General features: G+C 43.4%; 1 protein-coding gene across 5 annotated transcripts in view; it reads right to left on the bottom strand.

The window, feature by feature from the left end:
• Positions 1 to 15,034, bottom strand: part of SORCS2 (sortilin related VPS10 domain containing receptor 2) — an 806,006-nt gene extending 790,972 nt beyond the window's left edge. For 4 of the 5 annotated variants that reach the window (XM_074951740.1, XM_074951739.1, XM_074951741.1 and 1 more), the window contains exon 1: positions 14,468 to 14,626. In XM_074951740.1, coding sequence (XP_074807841.1) covers positions 14,468 to 14,497 — 30 coding nt within the window. In that variant the 5' untranslated portion in view covers positions 14,498 to 14,626. Of the gene's footprint in view, positions 1 to 14,467 lie in introns of all 5 variants that reach the window. The other variant, XM_074951738.1, reaches the window with a different exon arrangement.
• Between the last annotated feature and the right edge of the window lie 4,526 nt (positions 15,035 to 19,560).

Genomic DNA, 19,560 nt, shown 5'->3' with positions numbered 1-19,560 from the left:
CCTGTTTTAGGGCTAACCCAGGGACTTCTGCTTCACAATGGCCCACTTAGTTTTGATAGTCCATCATGATGGGTGAGGGAACCCTCCTCCTGCCTGGATTCACAAGTTCAGAACAGGCATGATCAAGCAAAACTTACATATTACCTTATAGCATAGAATACGGATATTAGAAGTAAAGGTTAATGCATCCAGCAACTTACAAGCATTTTATAGAGTCTAAACACATCTTTACAAGTCTAATACCTATCTTGAACAATATTAACACACAGGTGAGCTAGTCTGGTTTCCAGGTATGAATTTGTCGGTGCTCAGCTGGCACCTGATCTACCAGCATCACAAAGGAATAGAATTCAAAACCCTGTGTCTAACCTCAAAACTACAATTTCAGAACCAGTTGGGGTCTATTTTCTGGTCTTTCCAGAATTAAAGTTTTCAAAAGACTTTGGCCCAAGGTGATAGAAACTTCACAATAACTTCACATGGGACCTGATCTTGCTACACAACAACAGATTCAGTGCCACCCCTCCCCCAATTTGATCTTAATACTCCTCCCTGCATCAACCTATTTCCTACTGCAGTCCTCACTTAAAATTACTCATAATGAAAATACAGCATTTCTGCTTAATTGCATGAGTAGTTGCGTTGTTTTCCATAGCAAGATCAAATTCTTTCCCGGGATACACACCGAAGGCTCCCATTAATATCTGTTCCTTCACTCCTGCATTAATACAAATATAACTTGTAAAAAAGGATACAGTCAACTTAAAATCAACCTTGTGTCTATGTTTTCTGCCTACTATTGTTACAAGTCACACATAAGACTCCAATCCAGCCAAGACTTACTTAGCTATGAGCACATAAGTAGTCTCACTGACTTGAATGGCTGTATTTAAGTGTGTGAAAATCATTGCAGGGACAGACCCTAAGATTGCTAGTCCAAAACCAAAAAGCTTTAACCAGTTTTGAAATAAAGGTTGCTAAATACTGAGATAGCTCTTCATCACATTATTTACAAAGATCAAGCACTGAATAGTTAAGGATATCATAAATCCTGCACTGCCCCAGTAATAAGCAAATACATATTCTTATCAAGTATTTAAAAAACCCAAATCACAATCTACTGGCTTTGATTAAAATAATAAAACAAAGAAAAGTTGCAAAAGTTAGAAGTCAGAGCTTGACAGAGGCAAGTGAGTACTACCCAGATCATGCAGAGCAGCATTCAGAAAAGATCAGCCTCTTTAGAGCTGTCACATTACCCTCCTCCCCATGCAAGAGGTCCAGGCTTGGTGGGGAGTGTAGCTACATGTGTGCTGCACCTGGTACAGGGTACTTCCTCCTCAGAATGGCTCTGTGACTGAGTGTCAAACTGTGCCTTTTTGTCTGTTCCAGGGGCAGTGCAACAGCATACTGCCCCTTGCTCAGAGCTGGTGGCAAAGATAAGATTGAGCCCTAAAAGGTCAGTAATAGGCAAACGTATCAACAATGAAAAGCTAACAGAGACCTGAATTTGAGACCTGCTGTGTCAGAACACACACTCTTCCATACACATACACATTCTCTGATGCTCATGTCTTTAAAATAAGATGTATGATTTACTGAGTGGTAAGCTGGAGCCGGTTCACGCGAACCGGTTGTTAAATTTCGAAGCCTGTTTAGAAGCCAGTTGTTAAAGGGGTGGGCAAACTGTGGCCCGTGGGACCGTCCTGCCCGTCCCGGCTGGGCAGGCTCCCCTGTGAATTTTTACTCACCCGGCGGCACACCGAGCCTTCGGCGGCGGTCCCTTCACTCGCTCCGAGCCTTCGGCAGCGGGTCCTTCAGTGCCACCGAAGACCCGGAGCGACTGAAGGAACCGGTTCTTCAGCTTCTGGCCGCTCATCACAGGATTTATGCACCTGAAAAGTTTTCAGTTATTATAATTCAGCTCCTTAAGACAATGTCACTTTCATATTACATCAAAGCATTCTAATTCTACCAATCTCCTTCAGTGCATAAACTGCAGGGACTGCACAACAACTGCTGATATCAGTGAAACAACTTACCTACAGACACACTATATGGCCTTAGTAATTTGTTTTCATTTAGTGGCATCAGCTGCATTTGCTGCTTTTAACTTCACCTTTGCAAGGCTCAGTTACAGCCATGTGAGCAGCTTAGCCTGAATGTTGAGCTGCAGAGTGCCCAATCGTGACAGCTCCACATACATTTGCTGCCTGTACTCTCTGCAGCTCACATTTGTTTTTCAAAGACGTGTCATTCATTTTAATTCTTCCAGATGTATTCTTATTCAATAGCTGCACTACGTCACAGCCTGTAAATATTTAATTTCATGGGGAAACAGATTTGTTACCAATAAGTTGCAACAAAAAAATAATGAGGAATGCTTTGCAAAAAGTCATATCGGTATGAGGCCTCAGATGGAGTACAGTGTCCAATTCTGGGCATCACACTTCAGCAAAAAGGTGGATAAATTGGAGAGAGTGCACAGAAGCGCAACAAAAATGAAAAAAAGGATTAGAAAACCTGACCTATGAGGAAAGATTAAAAAACTATTGAGTCTTGAGAAAAGAAGACTGAGTGGGGATGGGACCTGAGAACAGTCTTCAAATATGTTAAGGGCTGTTATAAAGAGGACTGTGATCAATTGTTCTCTATGTCCACTGAAGGAGTAGGACACAAAGTAATAGCCTTAATCTGCAGCAAAGAAGGTTTAGGTTAGATATTAGGAAAACCTGACTATAAGGGTAGTTAAACTCTGGAATAGGCTTCCAAGAAAGGTGGTGGAATCCCCCTCCTTGGAGGTTTTTAAGAAAAGATTGGACAAATACCTGTCAGGGATGGTCTAGGTTACTTGGTCCTGCCTCCACGCAGGGGGCTGAACTTGATGACTTCTCGAGGTTCATTCCAGTCCTACATTTCTATGCTTGTGTCATATGAATTATGAGTATCCACTAGTATCTGAACTAAATTCACGTAACAAAATCCATAGTGATATCTGGGATTATAGCAAAATTCATAGTTCCCCACAGAGCCTCATTTGTGTATTAAACATAATATTTAAGAGTTTTTATTAAACTGGGGTGAGTGAGGTTGGATGACTCCATGGCACAGATACCACGGGGGGGGGGGGGAGGGGATATATAAATAGTTAGATTAGGGTGGTACAGACAGAGAGAGAGATTACACAGCTGGATGACTGGTAATGGGATACGGAGCTTTTCATTTCCAAAGTGATCAATCAAATCCACCCAGGGAGGTGATGACTGAAAGCTGTTACCCTCCATGGTAAGGATGTCAAACATCCGACCACAGGCCAGATTCAAACCACAAGAGATGTTTATGTAGATTGTGCTGAATCTCATCTTTTAATTTTTAAAAAAAATGTTTCTAGACCCTTGTGGCTTCAGAGGCAATCTTCCAAATGGGAGTCTCACGGAGCCAAGGCAGTGACATCTATCTGAGTCTACAGACAGCATGAAACAAGGACTAAGAGGGATGAGCATAGCTCTGGTTGCTCCACTGTCTGCTTCCGTGCCAGATGGTGGGAGCGCCAAAGAGAGCAGGATCAGATCTCAAGTCTCTTTGCCAGTGCTGACTCCCCTCCCCTACACAGCCATTCAGACCAACCCAGGGGAGGAGAAGGAGAGAAGCTCAGAGCCAACAGCAAGTTATGACTCCCTGATTCTCTATCACAGCCATGACAGATGAAAGAACAGGCTGGAAGCTTCTCTAACTCTTACCGGCTAGTTATGGTACACCAGGGACAATACCCCCACTGGTGACTGCAGGAATGCACCCTCTTTGAACCCATTGTACCTTCTGAAGCTGAGGGATTCCCAACCGGAACTTGTGGGTGGTTTCTGCTCCCTTCAAGCTGCCTGAGCCAGAAAGTAGGGGCAGAACAGAGCAGAGAATCTGCCCCAACCTGTTTCTTGTAGCCCCTTGACTGGGTTGAAATCATGTATTTGGCCTGCAGGCTGAAAAAGATGGGCCACTGTTTTAGAGGGACTTCCAGAGACCTATAAAAGTTTACCAGTTGCTCTAAAATAAGAGCTGCAACTTGGATAAACTCCCAACCACTCTACTGGGCAGTCCAGCCCAGGTGACAGGATTCCATGTGAGCACTCACACAGCTGCCTGCTTTATTCTAACCCCCAGGGATACAGAAATATACAAGAATCCTGATCAGGTGTTTCTCATTTATTAATACCCCTGTTGTTCACAGAATGAGAAGACAGAGGATGAGAGAAGTGATGTACACATGCAGATCCTCAAACCAAAGAACAGCTGCCAGGTCTAATTTTAGGTTTCCTACCCTTGACAGTGTCTTTTAAAGTAGTTAGAAAGATTGCAGAGATGGAAAATTCAGGCTGCAAACAGTCAGTATCTGGGATATAGGTGAATCCAAGGCAGCATGTAGATCCACAAAAGGAACAAATACAGACATTCAGAACACTTCTTGTCTACCACAGAAGGCCAACACCAAGATTTAATGAGCGCTGCTTATTAGTTTTGTGTGAGAGACCCACAAACAACTCCAATCCTGCAAGAGGAACAACTGATAAGCGCACTCCCAGAGAGCCAGATACTGAAGAATATCTTATAGAGCTAGACACCTGGAAGATCTAGTGACAGCCTACAATCCCCTGGTGCAATCATGTTTGCGATAAAGAAACCAATACTTCTTCAAAACTGGTCATGTTGAAAAAGGTGAAACACCGCCCCAAGCTGAAAGTGCAGTTTCAATGTATTCCTGCTAACCCTTTAACTTCACTCCCTTGAGCATCCGCCTTTCAGGAATGATGGTTGTTGGAGGCAAGTGTGGGTATGCATTAATCATAAACAGGCTATTCTCCAGTAGCTGAGAAAATCAACTCCTTTATGCAGTAGCTTAATGAGAGAGTCTAGGGAGAGGGAAGTTTCACATAGCCTGAGCTGAAGGGTGGAACAGCTCAATTCTCAGTCAGCATCACCATTATTTATTTGGATTACAGTAGCATCTAGAGCCCCAGTCGAGGGTCAGGGCCTCATTGTACTAGATCTTGTACAAACAGAAAAAGACAATCCCTTCTCCACAGCTCTTACACGTTGGGAAGGGAAGACAAGTAACAACAACAACATGAGCACGTTTTTGCATGGACTAGCACTGCACACAGAGTAGCTTGCCACCTGCCTGGCCTACACACATTAGCCCAAGGGTGATACAAAACATGCACCCTGTCACCAGTGGTCACCCTTCTGCTTTCGAGCAGCTGGGAATGGGAGACTGGACTTCTACAGCACTGACCATAGAGCTGGGAGGAAAATGCTTTTCCAGCAAAAATTTAATATTATAAAAACAAAAACACTTCCCATCCCAAATCAGGAAAAAAAGTTAAAAAAAAAATCTTAAATTTTTTTGGAAATCCTTTTTTTTTATTCAGGTCAACTGAAACATTTTGATAATTTTGACTCAACTTTTTAAAGTTTAAATGTAGTAGATATTGAAGCAGTCATTTTGACTCAAAAAAGAAATTTTTCATTTTGAAAATGTCGTCAGAACATCCCTGGTTGACAATTTTGAAACTTGTTTTCCAATAATTTTTCAAACTGTAAATTTTGTTGAAATCAACCCTCTTTTGCAAACTGTTGTGAGTTTGATGAATTGACATTTTTGAGCCAAAAAACACCCAAACAGTACATTGAAAAATTCCTGCCCAGCTCCAATTGTCCATGTAGCTCAACCATCTGGCACATGCTCAAAAAGGAAGACATAAGAGAGACAGATCTCAGGGGAAATGGGCAGGGACATGTATAAATTGTTAATTTATGATTCCATCTAAAAGAACAAAATATTAACAAACAATGTCATTTTAAACAATGCATAAAAATGAGCTTTAACCCTTTGGAATTTAAGTACTGGCCAAATTTATCAAAGTACTTTTAAATTCTCATTATGAAAAAAATGAATCACAGTTTACTAACAAAGACAAAGTTTTATTTTTGGAGGACCTGGGGTAATGAAGAAAGAGAAACTGGAGGAAATTCAGAAAAGAACTATTCTCTCTCTCTGTCTGTGTTTATAATAATGGTACCTAGGTGCCATGATTAGAGAGCTGGCAAGTCTGTTTCAAGAAGGAAGATTTAAGTGAGTTTTACTTAATGAAACAATGACTAAAGTGAAAACATGATTACTGTTTAGAAGAATCGGAAGAATATGAAGACTAAGAAGGAAGGAAAATTATTCCAGGTGGTGTAATGGAGTAACTGGGAATAATCAGACAAAATAAGAAGAGAAAAATTTAGGTTGAATTACCAAAAAAAACCCAAAAACCCCACTGTCCTAACAGCAAAAACTCAGACTTTTGAATAATCTGCCTACAGATGCGACAGAAGCCCAGTCACCTAAGATATCGACTGAACTAAGCGCTACAAGATCCACTCATGGGAACAAGCATGCATTAGTAGTAGGGTAGACTAAATGACCTAATAGAATTTTTCCAACTCTGATTTCTAGGATTCTGCAATTTTAGTGCATTATGAAGTAGCTGCAAGAAAGCTAAAAATTGCCAAGGCTATAGAAAATCTAATTTATTTTAGGTACATATATGGCTTCCACTACCATAGTATCTGAGCACCTCACAATCTTTAATGCATTTATTGATCCTTGCAACAATCCCGTGACGTAGGAAAGTACCATTATCCCCATTTTACTGGTAGGGAGCTGAGGCAGAAAGAGACTAAGTGGCTTTCCCAAGGTCACACAGGAAGTCTGTGGTGAAGCAGGGAATTGAACTGAGTCTCAGGTTAGCGTCCTAAACACTGGATCATACTTCTTACTCCTTCTTAATGTCCTTCAGAATTCTGATTAACTTTCACCAGGTGAATTTGCAGTCAATGGCCCTAATCCTTAATACTGGTAAACATGTGAAGAACTTCGCTCACGTGAGTGATTCTGTTGAAGACAGTAGAGCTATAGCTGTTAATACCATTACAGTGTGCTTAAGTGTCTGCATGATCATGGCCAAAGTCCTTCCACTGCGCTCCATGCATTGCTGAATCAGTCAAAGATACACACTACTGCCAAAAACAGTATGGCATATTGCACACTGTATATTTTATATATATATATATATATATATATAATATTGTTTCTAGCTATGACTATTATTAAAATTTACATAGACATGAATATCACAATACAAAATAATTCTCATAATAAACTCATCAATAACAAATGTATCTATTTAGGAAAACTTTCAAATGAGTTTGCAACATGTGTCAACGTGTTTACATATCAATGTGTAAAAGGAGGATCTGTTTGTGCAGATGCCAGGTTTACGTTACACAATCTCTACGCACCAATGCCTACTGCACATGAAAGTCTCATTTCTTCTACCCAGTGAGTGTATGAAGGATTAAATTGTAGACTGCAAGATTGCTCTTTGGGGCAGGAAGCATCTTTCTGTCTATATTTGTACAGTGCCTAGCACAATAGAGTCTTGTTCCAGGACTGGAGTTCCTAGGTGCTAGCCAATGCAAATAATATAATAAGAACTGAGGAACCAGTAGGATCGCTTAACAGTTCATTCTAGACATTCAAGTTATTTAAAAGGTGTCAACTGAAAGTGCCTATTCATAAGGGACAGTCCCTGTTCTTCAGTAAAATAATCATTTCCCCTACTTCTTCCTTCCAAAAGATTCTCCTACTCACTGAATATCAGTAGCATTAAAAGGAGTTTTCTCATTTCCCTATCCAAATGTCTCTATTTATAGGTTTCTAGTATTGTCAAGTCTGTGAAGGGTAGTGTCTGAAATTTCCACTTCAGAATATATTCCTGATGCCAAAAACCTAGATACTTCTCAAATGAGATATTATAAATCCCGGTTTGGTTTATCCATGCACACACGGTGTGTCTGCAGTATTAGCGATATTACTGTTTTGTATATTACATCTTTATTATTAGTTGCTACATTTCTTTTACCTCCATTTTCATTTCCCCCTACCCTCCTCCAAGCACCTTGCCTCTGGCCATAGCAGTAGGGAGGTACTTCTTTACGTTCTGCTCCTCTCCTTGATTAATCAGGTCTGAAATGTATTATATCTTTCCCACACACACACAAAAAAGGGTTGGAGCACACATTTAATTATGAATGTATGGGTCAATTTCAGGAGTCTGCTTGGGAGGTGCCGGGGCTGGGATATCTGTGTCTACAGAGGTGCTGCCCCCTACCTTCACTTGATGGAATTGTTGAGATACAGAGAACATCCAAAAGAAGGAAAAAACGGTAAAATGGAGGAAAAAATAATACAAAGTTTATGTTTTGTTTTATCATTATATTAAACTTGGAATATAGTTTATTCGAAAAAAGCTCAGTGCTTCTGGTGTAAGATTCTGCAAATCCTTTCAGAATAACTTTGTTTTTATTTTCACCAACACCTCAAAGAATCTTTAAAAAAAAAATCCTCCCTGTGGGGAACTTGCCTTGCAGTCTGCAATACATCTGTCATTTATTAAGTCCGGGAAGTCAGGATTTTTGACTATGTTCTCTTTTTTGTCCCATAAGCAGTAATCTGGCCACTCATGATAAAGAGAGCCAAAAATCACCAAGATGGAGTGCTGCTTAGTTTGGATAAATAGTTACATTCACAGTTACAGATATTGCTACAGGAATATTGAAGTCAATCTTCTTTATGGATTCCAACAGTGCAATTTATTGCAAATTGAACAAAACAGTAAACCAATTAAATAAAATATCTGCCAAAAGAATACATTTAGTGGTCACTGGATTGTATAAATCATATGTGGTGAAACTGCATTGCAAAAAGTAACATTTTTAAATTAAGCAAAATACTTGTTTATCAAATAATGAAAAATCTGGATTAACCGGGCTGTTAAAGTAGATAAATTCCTATGTATACATAAGTACTGTAACTACTGTCTATATACACAACAGACCTTTCTTTCTTTGATAAACTACTAAATACTGGATCTTTTTAAAGGTATATAAATGCATTTACTGTATCCCTGTGCTACACATTTATGAGGGCTACATAGGACCAAGACACCAACCTACTGGGCAAATGAGTGACTGCACAGACTTAATATTGTCAAGCAAACAAAAAAGGAAGTACAGACACTGTGAAACTGAAGACTTAAGAACTCATTGGCTGAAATCCTGTTCACAACATTTTAGCAGCCTGCACACAGCATCCAAGATCATATCTGAATATAAGATTCATTCTTCAAGTATTTCTCTTAATTTTGATTTTTTTTAAAACAAAAGTGAACACTAAGGTAAAATAGATATTCCCTATGGGAGTCAGTAAGAGTCCAATACTGTGAAGAAACTATTTACTTTGTAATCACAGAACACTGAATGGCTTTAAGTTCTCTACTTCTAAAGAACAATTGTTTGTTTAAAGCTTTTCACTAATAAATAATATTCCCCTAAATCAGATAGGAATACTGTATCCCTAGTAAACTTTAAAAGTTGCATATTACATTTAGCACAGCATAATGATGATTTGTACAAATGGCAAACTGTAAATATTGTGAAATACACCCTGATAGAAAAAGTATTGTTACTTTATCAGATAAGTGACTGCCAATCAATAACTCTTGTGGATGTTAACGGCACGTTGTGCAACCCAGCAGTCAAGCCTCCAATTTATGATTTTTTAGGACAGGTTAGGAAATTAGTTCCACTTACAAAAACTTTTGTTTGGAAGTACAAGTGCAAGACAGATCTCCTTGCACTTTTGAAGCAACAGGGGAAGGGGAAGTGCAAACATCGACTGTAGGAATTAACTAACCAGCTAAGCTACTGACATTAAAAGTACCAGCTTTGCAAGCCTTGCATCCCCAACAATGTTTTTGACTAGACAGACTACTGTCAGAAAAGGCCAGGGACAAGCTTACTGTTTATGCAATTTATAAATAATTAATTCTTCAGCATACAAAACAAAGTAATGAGGACACAGAACAGGAAGCAATTTACATGGCTCCCTATATTAACAGAATGAGGAAGTGTTCAGTGATCTTCCTAGATATTCAAGCTCACTTTACAACCATTGCAACTGTATACACCCTCTGCTATCAAACCCAACATTTCTTTAATTCTGAAAAATTACTACACTAAGAAAGGATAACAAAAGTACACAGCAGAGTTCTAAAGCAGGGGGAAAGGATAAATTTAATTTATGGCCTCCTCATGCAACTACAAATTAAGCACTTTCTTTGAAACACAGTAGGATTTACAAGATGAGCACAGAGCTTTTTAAAATTTATTTACATCAAGCAGTCTAAGCCCTTTCCAAGTTTGTTTATTTGTCCTTGATCCACACATGAGTGTTCCATGGCAGTGCTTTCAATGAACTACTCATGCAGGTGAACAACCTTCTGAGAAACAGCTGCCCACTCACCATTTATGATTATTTGTCTCTCCGTCAGGGAGCTCAAGGGAATAATCCTGCTGTGTGTTTCTCCTTTATTTTACAAGGCAAGGTGTTTAACAGGATATATGGTTGTCTAGAGCTCATTGCTGTCAAATTTTCAACCACCACTACTGTAAAGTGTGAGAGAACTAGTTTAGCTCCTGAGCCTACAAAGTGCTGAGTGCCTCCAAAGAAGTTCCCACTATCCTCAGGCATAGGTACAGGAACAAGGGGTGCAGGGAGTGCTGCCACACCCTCTTGCTTGAAGTATTAATAACAAGGTTTCCGCCTTCAGCACCCCCAGTATAAAAATTGTTCCAGCACCATTGTCCTCAGGTTACATCCACACTGCAGCTGGGAGGTGTGATTCCCAATGCAGGTAGGCAGACTCACACTAGCTCTGCTGGAACTAGCATGCTAAAAATAGCGGCATGGGTGGCGGTTCATGCTAGCCACCTGAATCCAAGCCTGCTCAGCACCTCACAAGGAGGCGCAAGGCCTGATCTGAAGTCCACTGTTTCCAATGGGAATCTTTCCATTGATTTCAGTGGGCTTTGGATCAGGCCCTCAGTAGCTTCTGGCTCCATCCTTCCCTACTGAGGTCGAGGGGAGTTATGACATTATTACAATGGTGAAAGATAAGGCACAAAGTTGGCAACCATTTCTATTAATTTCTTCTCTTAGATTATTGTTCCTTGCTCCAAATACTTATCAGAAGTTAATCAAAAGTTCCTCCTGCTTTCTAACATGGATGTAGGGCCTAAACCAGAGCCCATTGAAGTCTCCCACAGACTTCAATGGATTGTAAATCAGGTCCTTAGTTAAATTCAATAGGGTTTTTTCTTGCCTGTGGTATTTAAACTCACAACTGAATGAAGAACAGTGATATTTGCTTGTATCATTTTCATCTCATCCTCACTGCATGAACTTGACACACTTCTTCCACTTTTCTCAGACAGACTAGTTCTGTACCTTCTTTGCAATCCTCAGATCACTTTGTAGCAGCTTTTGGTTTCTCATTGCTTTATCAACTCATATTCTACAACACAACCAACCAAACATGTTAGCAGACAAGTCTAATGAATCAGGGGGGATGAAAATTCCTGCCACCTACATATTTCTTAAAAGCATGCTAAGCAAACGAACTAGGTGCTCAGGTGTGTGGTAATGGGATATAGAGCCTTTCACCTCCAGGTCATTGGTCCAGCCCACTATGGGACAGTCCAGCTGATAGCAGGCATGCTGATCAGCATGATTTTGAAATAGCACAGCACAACTAAACATTTTTGTCTCTGAATTAGTAAACACAGTAGCGAACATCTATTTGCACTAATAATGTGGAGTCCCGCCACACATTAATGAATTTAGTAAACTAATAAGTGCACAAACAATAAAAGAATAAGATAATGCATCAAATGTATTCCATTCTGACAGTGTCATGTATTTTTGCTACTGAGGAAACTACTTCATCATATACTAGTACACACATTGTAGAATATCGTGAAAAAATAATGAAATCTTAGCAATACAAGCGAACACTGCAGCATCTGCTATTAAATATTTGCAGAGAGATGGGGCGAGACCACTAGTTTTAAGTGTGTGGGTTAGCAAGGTATTTGTTTTAGAGCACAGAGTACTTTGCATAAAAGCCGTTACATTTTTTGTACATAAAAATCTGAACTCGAGCCAACTTTTTTAATAGTGATCTTTTCAAGAAAGAAAAATAGCCCTAACAGCCTGCCAGCACTGCCCATGAAAAGAAATGGCATTATTCTGAAAGCAGAAACAGGGAAAGGACAAAACTAGAGAAATAGATGCTGCCAATGATTTGCAATACTTTCTATGAAAAGAAAATGGCCATCAGTTCACATTTCCCTCCTAAGTAAATCAGAAACTAGGCGTCAAGCTTTATGATGCTGACTCCAACTCTGACACATGAAAATATCAGATTATATAATAAGCATTAACACAAGCAGCCAGCCTGCTCACAGGACAGCTCTTGTTCTTGTGTGACCCACTAGCAGAGCTAGCACAAAGTGGATTTGACAACCCAAAGGGGAAGATGCTAATCCATACATTTATGGGAAATACAGTGCATGCTTTCTGAACTGAGTCAAGTTTAAATGAATACTATGCATAATTTGCAAAGCTCAAGTTCAAACAAAGGCCAGGATCTCAGCTAATCTACAATGAAATAAAGCAGAGATTTTCCAGAAATGCTAAAATCTTCAGGAGAAAATCATTCTAGATTTTTCATAACAAGATTTCACTGCCTATGTGGTTATATAGACATTACACAATGCCTGGTGTGGGTAATATTTACCTATGCTACACAATGTTATGAAATAATGTCTTACTCTAGGATAAATTCAAAAGCAGCAAATCCCAGAAACCATCTGTTCAAATATATACCCATCATCTGTGGATATAGAGGAAATAAAGATGAGATTGAATATTAGTTAAAAACAGATAATGGGCTAAATTAATGGAATTATCCCAGCAGAGAAGTTGGCCTTATATAATTAGTTAAATTTAAATATTACAAGGTCACACACTGCTTTAACTGTGACAAAGTTCTGAAACTTGGTGTACAGTACCTACAAAAAAGCACCAGTGTCAGCAAAATATTGTTATAAAACTTCAATCAGTACATAAGAAGCCAGTTTGTTAAAAGATTCAAAAAGGAGCAAGTACAATGAAGTATAATGGATACAGTAAAATAAAAGTTTCACCATTCATTTACACCATAGGACAGAATGGGTCCCGTGGGTTTCTGAGCAGAGAGATCAAGGCACCTGACTCCATAAACTCTATGCATTTTTGACCAAATCAAACAGCAGAGCCTCCATTTGTGTGCGACTTGCACAGGTGAGACCAGACCAGGGTCAGCTGCTGCAGGGAGCGACAGAGCGCCGTTTTCAGCGGCATGAAAGGGTCTTTGGGTTTGGGGGCTGACAAAAGATAACGTGCAACTGTGAAATGAGACAGAATAGCAGGGTCATGGGAAGGAAAGCTGGAAAGCTGAGTGGGTGCCTACGCCCTAGATGGAAGTGTCCAAACTGGAGCCTCCCCACCACCCGTGCCCTCTGCCCAAGGCCGCGTTAGCAGGCCCAAGAATGAAGCTCAAACTGAGACCGATGACCCGGCGCTACTGTTTTACAACCAAGTGCCTCCGCTGTGTTTTTTTACCCTCTCGGGCCTTTTAGCACACGGGCCAGGGATTAGAAGCAGGCGATTGATTTGAGGTGAATCGATTGAGCCGCGACAATTTAATCTGGCACTTTTATGAAGGGCTGGAGGGGATAATCCTCTGGCCGCTGCTCTCTCCCTCCCCACCACACGGGGTGGGTGTGACCGGCCACTAGGCGTCTGCTGGAGTTGCCGACAGCCGCCCGAGGATGAGAAACCGAGATAACTTTCCATCTCTCGGGCCCGATCCTCCCGCCAAGTCACCCCCAACCTGCCCCTTAGCCCCAGCGGCCAATGCAGCCTGAGCAGCGTCGCTGGCCGGAGGAGGCAGCCCGAGCCCGGGAGACCTGCCCCAGGTGCAGTCCCACCCCCCCAACCCCCTTCTCCACCTATGTGCGGGATGCACGCTACAAACTTTCCAAACTTTCTGGGGAAGTCGCTCAACCGGGGTGGGACTTGCTGCTGCCGCTGCCCCTGGTCACATCTCTCTTCCTCCCGGCCTCCCGCAAATCAGGGCGCCCTCTTTCCTCCCCTGCCGGAGTACCGGCGTGTGGCCAAAGAGGGGGCGACCAGTTTCCGCCCTGGACCTGCCTGAGCCCTAGCCTGGGATGCACTTGTCACCCGCCGCCTCCAGCCACGCAAGCAAAGGGCTGCTTTGCTGCACCGACTCCGGAACCCCAGGCCCCCCGGCAAGGCTCCCCCAGGCAGCGGGGTGGGGAAGGGAACAGCTACCGTAATACAGCGCGGAGGGCTGGGGCCATATAACGCAGGGGCTGGGCTCTCCGCTGGGGGGGGGGGGGGACGGACGATGCCCCCACCCGCGGGCAGGATGGCTTTGACTGGGGAGGGGCCCCTACTTACACTGCTGTTCTCGCCCGTCCAGTGCACCATCGCCTGGTTGTGAGACGCGTCCCCTTTGAGCACGAAGGAGGTGCTGATCAGAGAGACCTGCTCCCTGGCCGGGCGGGAGGAGGTGGAGGATGCTCTCCTGGAGCGACTCCCCGCAGCAGCCCCCACGCCTTCGCCAGCGCGCCCCAGCGCACTCGCCTCCTCCCGGCCGCCGCCGCCGCCGGGGCGGAACAGCAGCTCCCGCGGGTTCCTGCTTGCCCGGGTCACCCAGCTGGAGCTCCGGCCGCCCCGCTGCTCCGAGGGGCGCGCAGCCCAGCAGGCACCGAGCAGCAGCAGCAGCAGCGCCAGGCTAGGGGCTGTCCTGGGGAGGGTCCCTGTTGCAGGCACGAGTGGCCCCCTTTGCGCCATGCTCGCCTTCGGATGTGCTAGTGACAGGCTGGGATGTGAATGTGAGACAGATACACAGCCTCCGGAGGGGGGAGGGAGGGGAGGGAGGCAGGGTTTGTAACCAAAGCGAGGGTTTACACTGGAAACAACGTGCTCGGGACTCCGCTCCCAGCCAAGGAGAGGCGCCGCCATCTGCTGGCTCCTCTCTGAAGCCCAAGGCGCAGGCAGCCGGAGAGAAGCAGAGTCTAGCACAGCTGCACATAATGTTACTGGGGAGGCTGGGTCCTGGTCCCACTCCCACCCACCTCTAGACTTCCTGGGCAATCATTCGTGGCCCGGGGTTGCAGCTAATAATGGACATCTGGATGACAGGAGCAGCGCAGCTGGCTGTTACAGCCTGCCTTGCAAAATCTAAACTCCTGCAGTTCGTGAATGTTCTTTGTGTATGAATGCCCACCAGAAGTGAAAAGAACCACTCCAAGCTATCCCAAGTTACTCCATTCTCTGGGCTTCAGAGTGTGTCTAGGGCCCAGCCTCTGTCTTTTCTTTTAGAGGGTAGATTCTTTTGTCACATGAACTGTCCTTCTTGTGGCACCTTAGAGACTAACAAATTTATTTGAGCATAAGCTTTCGTGAGCTACACTGAATGCATCTGATGAAGTGAGCTGTAGCTCACGAAAGCTTATGCTCAAATAAATTTGTTAGACTCTAAGGTGCACAAGTACTCCTTTTCTTTTTGCGAATACAGCCTAACACGGCTGCTACTCTGAAACCTGTCCTTCTTGTAAAAAGAAAAGGAGTACTTGTGGCACCTTAGAGACTAACCAATTTATTTGAGCATAAGCTTTCGTGAGCTAGTCTCTAAGGTGCCACAAGTCCTCCTTTTCTTTTTGCGAATACAGACTAACACGGCTGTTACTCTGAAACCTGTCCTTCTTGTGTGACTTGTGCTCAGCCTTATACAGTATAAGTGCTTGGTAAATAATGGTGTGGGTGTGTATATAATTACATACACACAAGCCCCATTAAAAGAGCATTAAGGTTGCAAAGTCAAGCACTCAAAAGTTAGGAACTGCCAGAATTAAGGTTGTCTATGCCATCTTAATTCCACCCCCTTGTGTATATGCCTATGATACAAATACTTTAATTCAGCAGTTCTCAGACTGTGGGTCAGGACCCCAATGTGGGTCATGACTCTGTTTTAATGAGGTTGCCAGGGCTGGTGTTAGACTTCCTGGTGCCCAGGACCGAAGCCGAAGCCTGAGCCCCACCACCCGGGGCCAAAGCCCTAGCCCGAGAGCTTCAGCCCTGGGTGTGGGACTCAGGCTTTGGCTTCAGCCCTGGGCGGTGGGGCTCAGGTTACAGGCCCCCCTGCCTGGGACTGAAGCCCTTTGCCTTTGGCCCCACTGCCCGGGAGGCAGGGTTCGGGCAGGCTCAGGTTTCGGTCCCCTCTTCTGGGGTTTTGTAGTAATTTTTGTTGTCAGAAGGGAGGTGAGGTGTTTGAAGAACTGCTGCTTTAATTACATGATCATATATTTTTCCATAGGACTCCTACCCCATTCAGTACACTGCACAGGATGGATGGTGTTCAATTAAAGAGCAGTTAGTCAATATTTTTTATCCTCATTGTTCAGTGGGTGGCCTTCGGCCTTAGTTATAGCACACTAGTCAAACCCTGCTCTGAAGATAGAATTATTAATTTCCTCAAGGGCTTTCCCATGGAATTCATCTCTATAGTAGTGGAGTGTTTCACAAACATTTTATCTTCACAATATCCATATGATGGGAGATAGTGGTATTATCTCCCCTTTTACAGATGAGAAACTGAGGCACAGAGAAACTAAGGTCAGAAGTGCCTACTTGAGACATCTAGGATCTGATTTTTCAGAATATTAAGCATTATATGGCACTTTATGTAACCAAGCACAGCTCCAAGCGACTTCAGTGGTCAAGGAATGTCAACACTTCTGCCCCGTTCTCCCCCAATGGCTTATAGTCCCAGCCACCTTGTGCAGCCAGTCCCAGTCTTTCCTTGTTTCCCATCCCCTGGCTCCAGTCTATCACCATTTCCCTGACAACTCCAAGGTCCAAAATTCCCTTCCCCCCTTCTCCCAGTCTCTTTGCCCAACCGTTGTCAGTTACAGTCCCCACCACCACCCCATTTACATTCTCACCAGACTCTTTGTCACAATCTACCCCTTCCCCTTCCTGCTGGTCTAGCTAAGACTGAATCAGACAACTTCCTCCTCTACATTGGCTGGTGCGAGCAATGGGATTACTGAGTGTGCAAGACAAACAGGCTCTCAGTTTCAGTTCCAGTGCCTGGCCCCACTCCCGCCTGGAGCAGCCAGTCATTACAGGGAAAATCCTTCTTTCTCAGCCCCCTGTAGTCCTAGGCTGAAGCATGTTTCAATTCCAAAGAGCAACTGAGCATATGCAGTCAGGTCAGTAGTAGGAGCTGTGAGGGGACAGTACATGCTGAGACTGCTAAAAGCTGTGAGAGCCTCGAGCATGCTCAGTGAGGGTGGATTCTTCAGAGATTTTAGCTGTTAAACTCTAGCAAGTCTCTACTGAGCATATGTGAAATGAGATTTTTCAAAGGTTTATAACTGGTCCAAATTTGGGCAGGTTTTCACAGAGATGGCAAAAGGCAATACCTTATACAAAGGCTACCCTCTGCCTTTGTCAAATTTCAAATCCTTGCTCTAAAGCATGGGAATGCTGGAGTTTCTTTAAAAAAAGTTTCTAGAATTTGTTAACATAGGCAAAACATGTATTTCCCTAGCCTCATTCTTGGAAACAGCTCAATCATTTTGAAATTTTCCCAAAAAGGTCAGACAAAAGCAGACAACCAGCATGTAAAATTTCACCCCAAAAGGTTAAAAATTGATAAAGTTTTAAGCAACTGAAAACAGGGTTTTATAGTGGGATTGTAAGGCAACCTTAACAGCCTTGTACTAGCACTGCCTATAATAGAAGTATGTATATTTCCTGTGCACAGAATGGGGCAAAATTCCGGTGGAAAAAGGAGTATGTGGTCACAAAATTAAAGATTCAGGCCATGTTTACACTACAAACTTAAATAGACTTAAGGTAAGTCGACATACAGTCAGTTGTGCATGTGCACACCACACTCCTTGTGTTGGTGGAGCACATCCTAACTAGCAGTGCTTGCATCAATGCAGAGAGCAGTGCACGATGGGTAGCTATCCCACAGTGCAACTTTCTATAGGGAGTTCTGGGAAGGGCTAGCAGTGCCTCATGGGAGCAAAACATTCTTGCAGGACTGGGAACATGGCTTGAACATCCCATGATGCCATTTTCTCCCTCCCCTGATTTCCTCCACATCCCATAATATTTCACACCTTTTTTCAAAAGCCTGGCATACCCATGCATCCACCATCTCTAGAGAAGCACGGACCCTGCAGAGCTGTGCACTATTGTGGTATCACAAACTCGACATGCTTTATCCAGCAGTATTTCCAGAGCCACTAGAGGAACTGCCACGTGGAAGTAGCCTGGCTGGAAGCCACAGAATGAAACAATTCCCGGTTGCTGTTGACAGTCACAGAGCAGCTGAACATGGTACAGCGCCAATTCTGGTCCCAAGAAACAAGTACTGACTGGTGGGATCACTTTGTTATGCAGGTATGGGATGACAAGCCGTGGCTGCAGAACTTTCAGATGCACAAGACCACTTTCCAGGAACTGGGTGCAGCTTTTGCCCTAGCCCTGCAGCACAGCGACACTCAAATGAGACCTGCTCTGACAGTGGAGAAGTGAGTGGTGATCACTGTGTGGAAACTTGCAATGCTAGACTGCTACCAGTCAGTTGGGAATCAATTTAAAGTCGGAAAATTCACTGTGAGAGTTGCTGTGATCCAAGTATGCGGGGCCATTAATTGCCTTCTGCTAAGAAGGGTAGTGACTCTGGGCTATATGCAGGAGATACTGGATTGTTTTGCTGCATTGGGGGTTCCCTAACTGCGGTGGGGCGATAGATGGCATACATATCCCTATCTTGGCACCAGACCACCTTGCTACAGAGTACATAAACAGAAAGGGATAGTTTTCGATGATGTTGCAAGCGCTGGTGGATCACCAGGGATGTTTTATCGACATCAGTGTGGGATGGTTCGGGAAGATGTATGACCCATGCATCTTTAAGAACACAGGCCTGTTCAGAAAGCTGCAAGCAGGGACTTTCGGGACTGCAAAATCATCATAGGAGATGTTGAAATGCCAATAGTGATCCTGGCAGACTCAGCCTACCCCTTACTCCCATGGCTCATGAAGCCGTACACCAGAACAGCAGCAAGGAGAAGGCTCAGCAGGCTCAGCAAGTGCAGAATCGCAGTTGAATGTGCTTTGTCCGCTTGAAGGGTCGCTGGTACCATTTGCTCATTAGGTTAGCCCTCATAACTGCCTGCTGCGTGCTTCATAATATCTGTGAAACAAAGGGAGAGAAGTTTCCACAGGGTGGGGCATAGAGGTGGATAGGCTGTCTGCTAATTTTGAGCAGCCAGATACTAGGACTACAAGAAGAGCTCAGCTGGGAGCAATGCGGCTCAGGGAGGCTTTGAAAATCCATTTTATTAACAATTCTCAGTAATGTGTGTTGCTTTTCTGTGTTGTGCCTGCCAATAGTCTGAACCTTGCTGTGACTGCTGTGTGTGTAGTAATGTAACCTTGGAAATACACCTCTTGATTTGCTCTGA

Source organism: Natator depressus, chromosome 4, assembly GCF_965152275.1.
Source record: "Natator depressus isolate rNatDep1 chromosome 4, rNatDep2.hap1, whole genome shotgun sequence".
NCBI classification, from domain to species: domain Eukaryota; kingdom Metazoa; phylum Chordata; order Testudines; family Cheloniidae; genus Natator; species Natator depressus.
The sequence above is the reverse complement of the archived record's forward strand: the minus strand, read 5'-3'. Positions and strand labels throughout refer to the sequence as shown.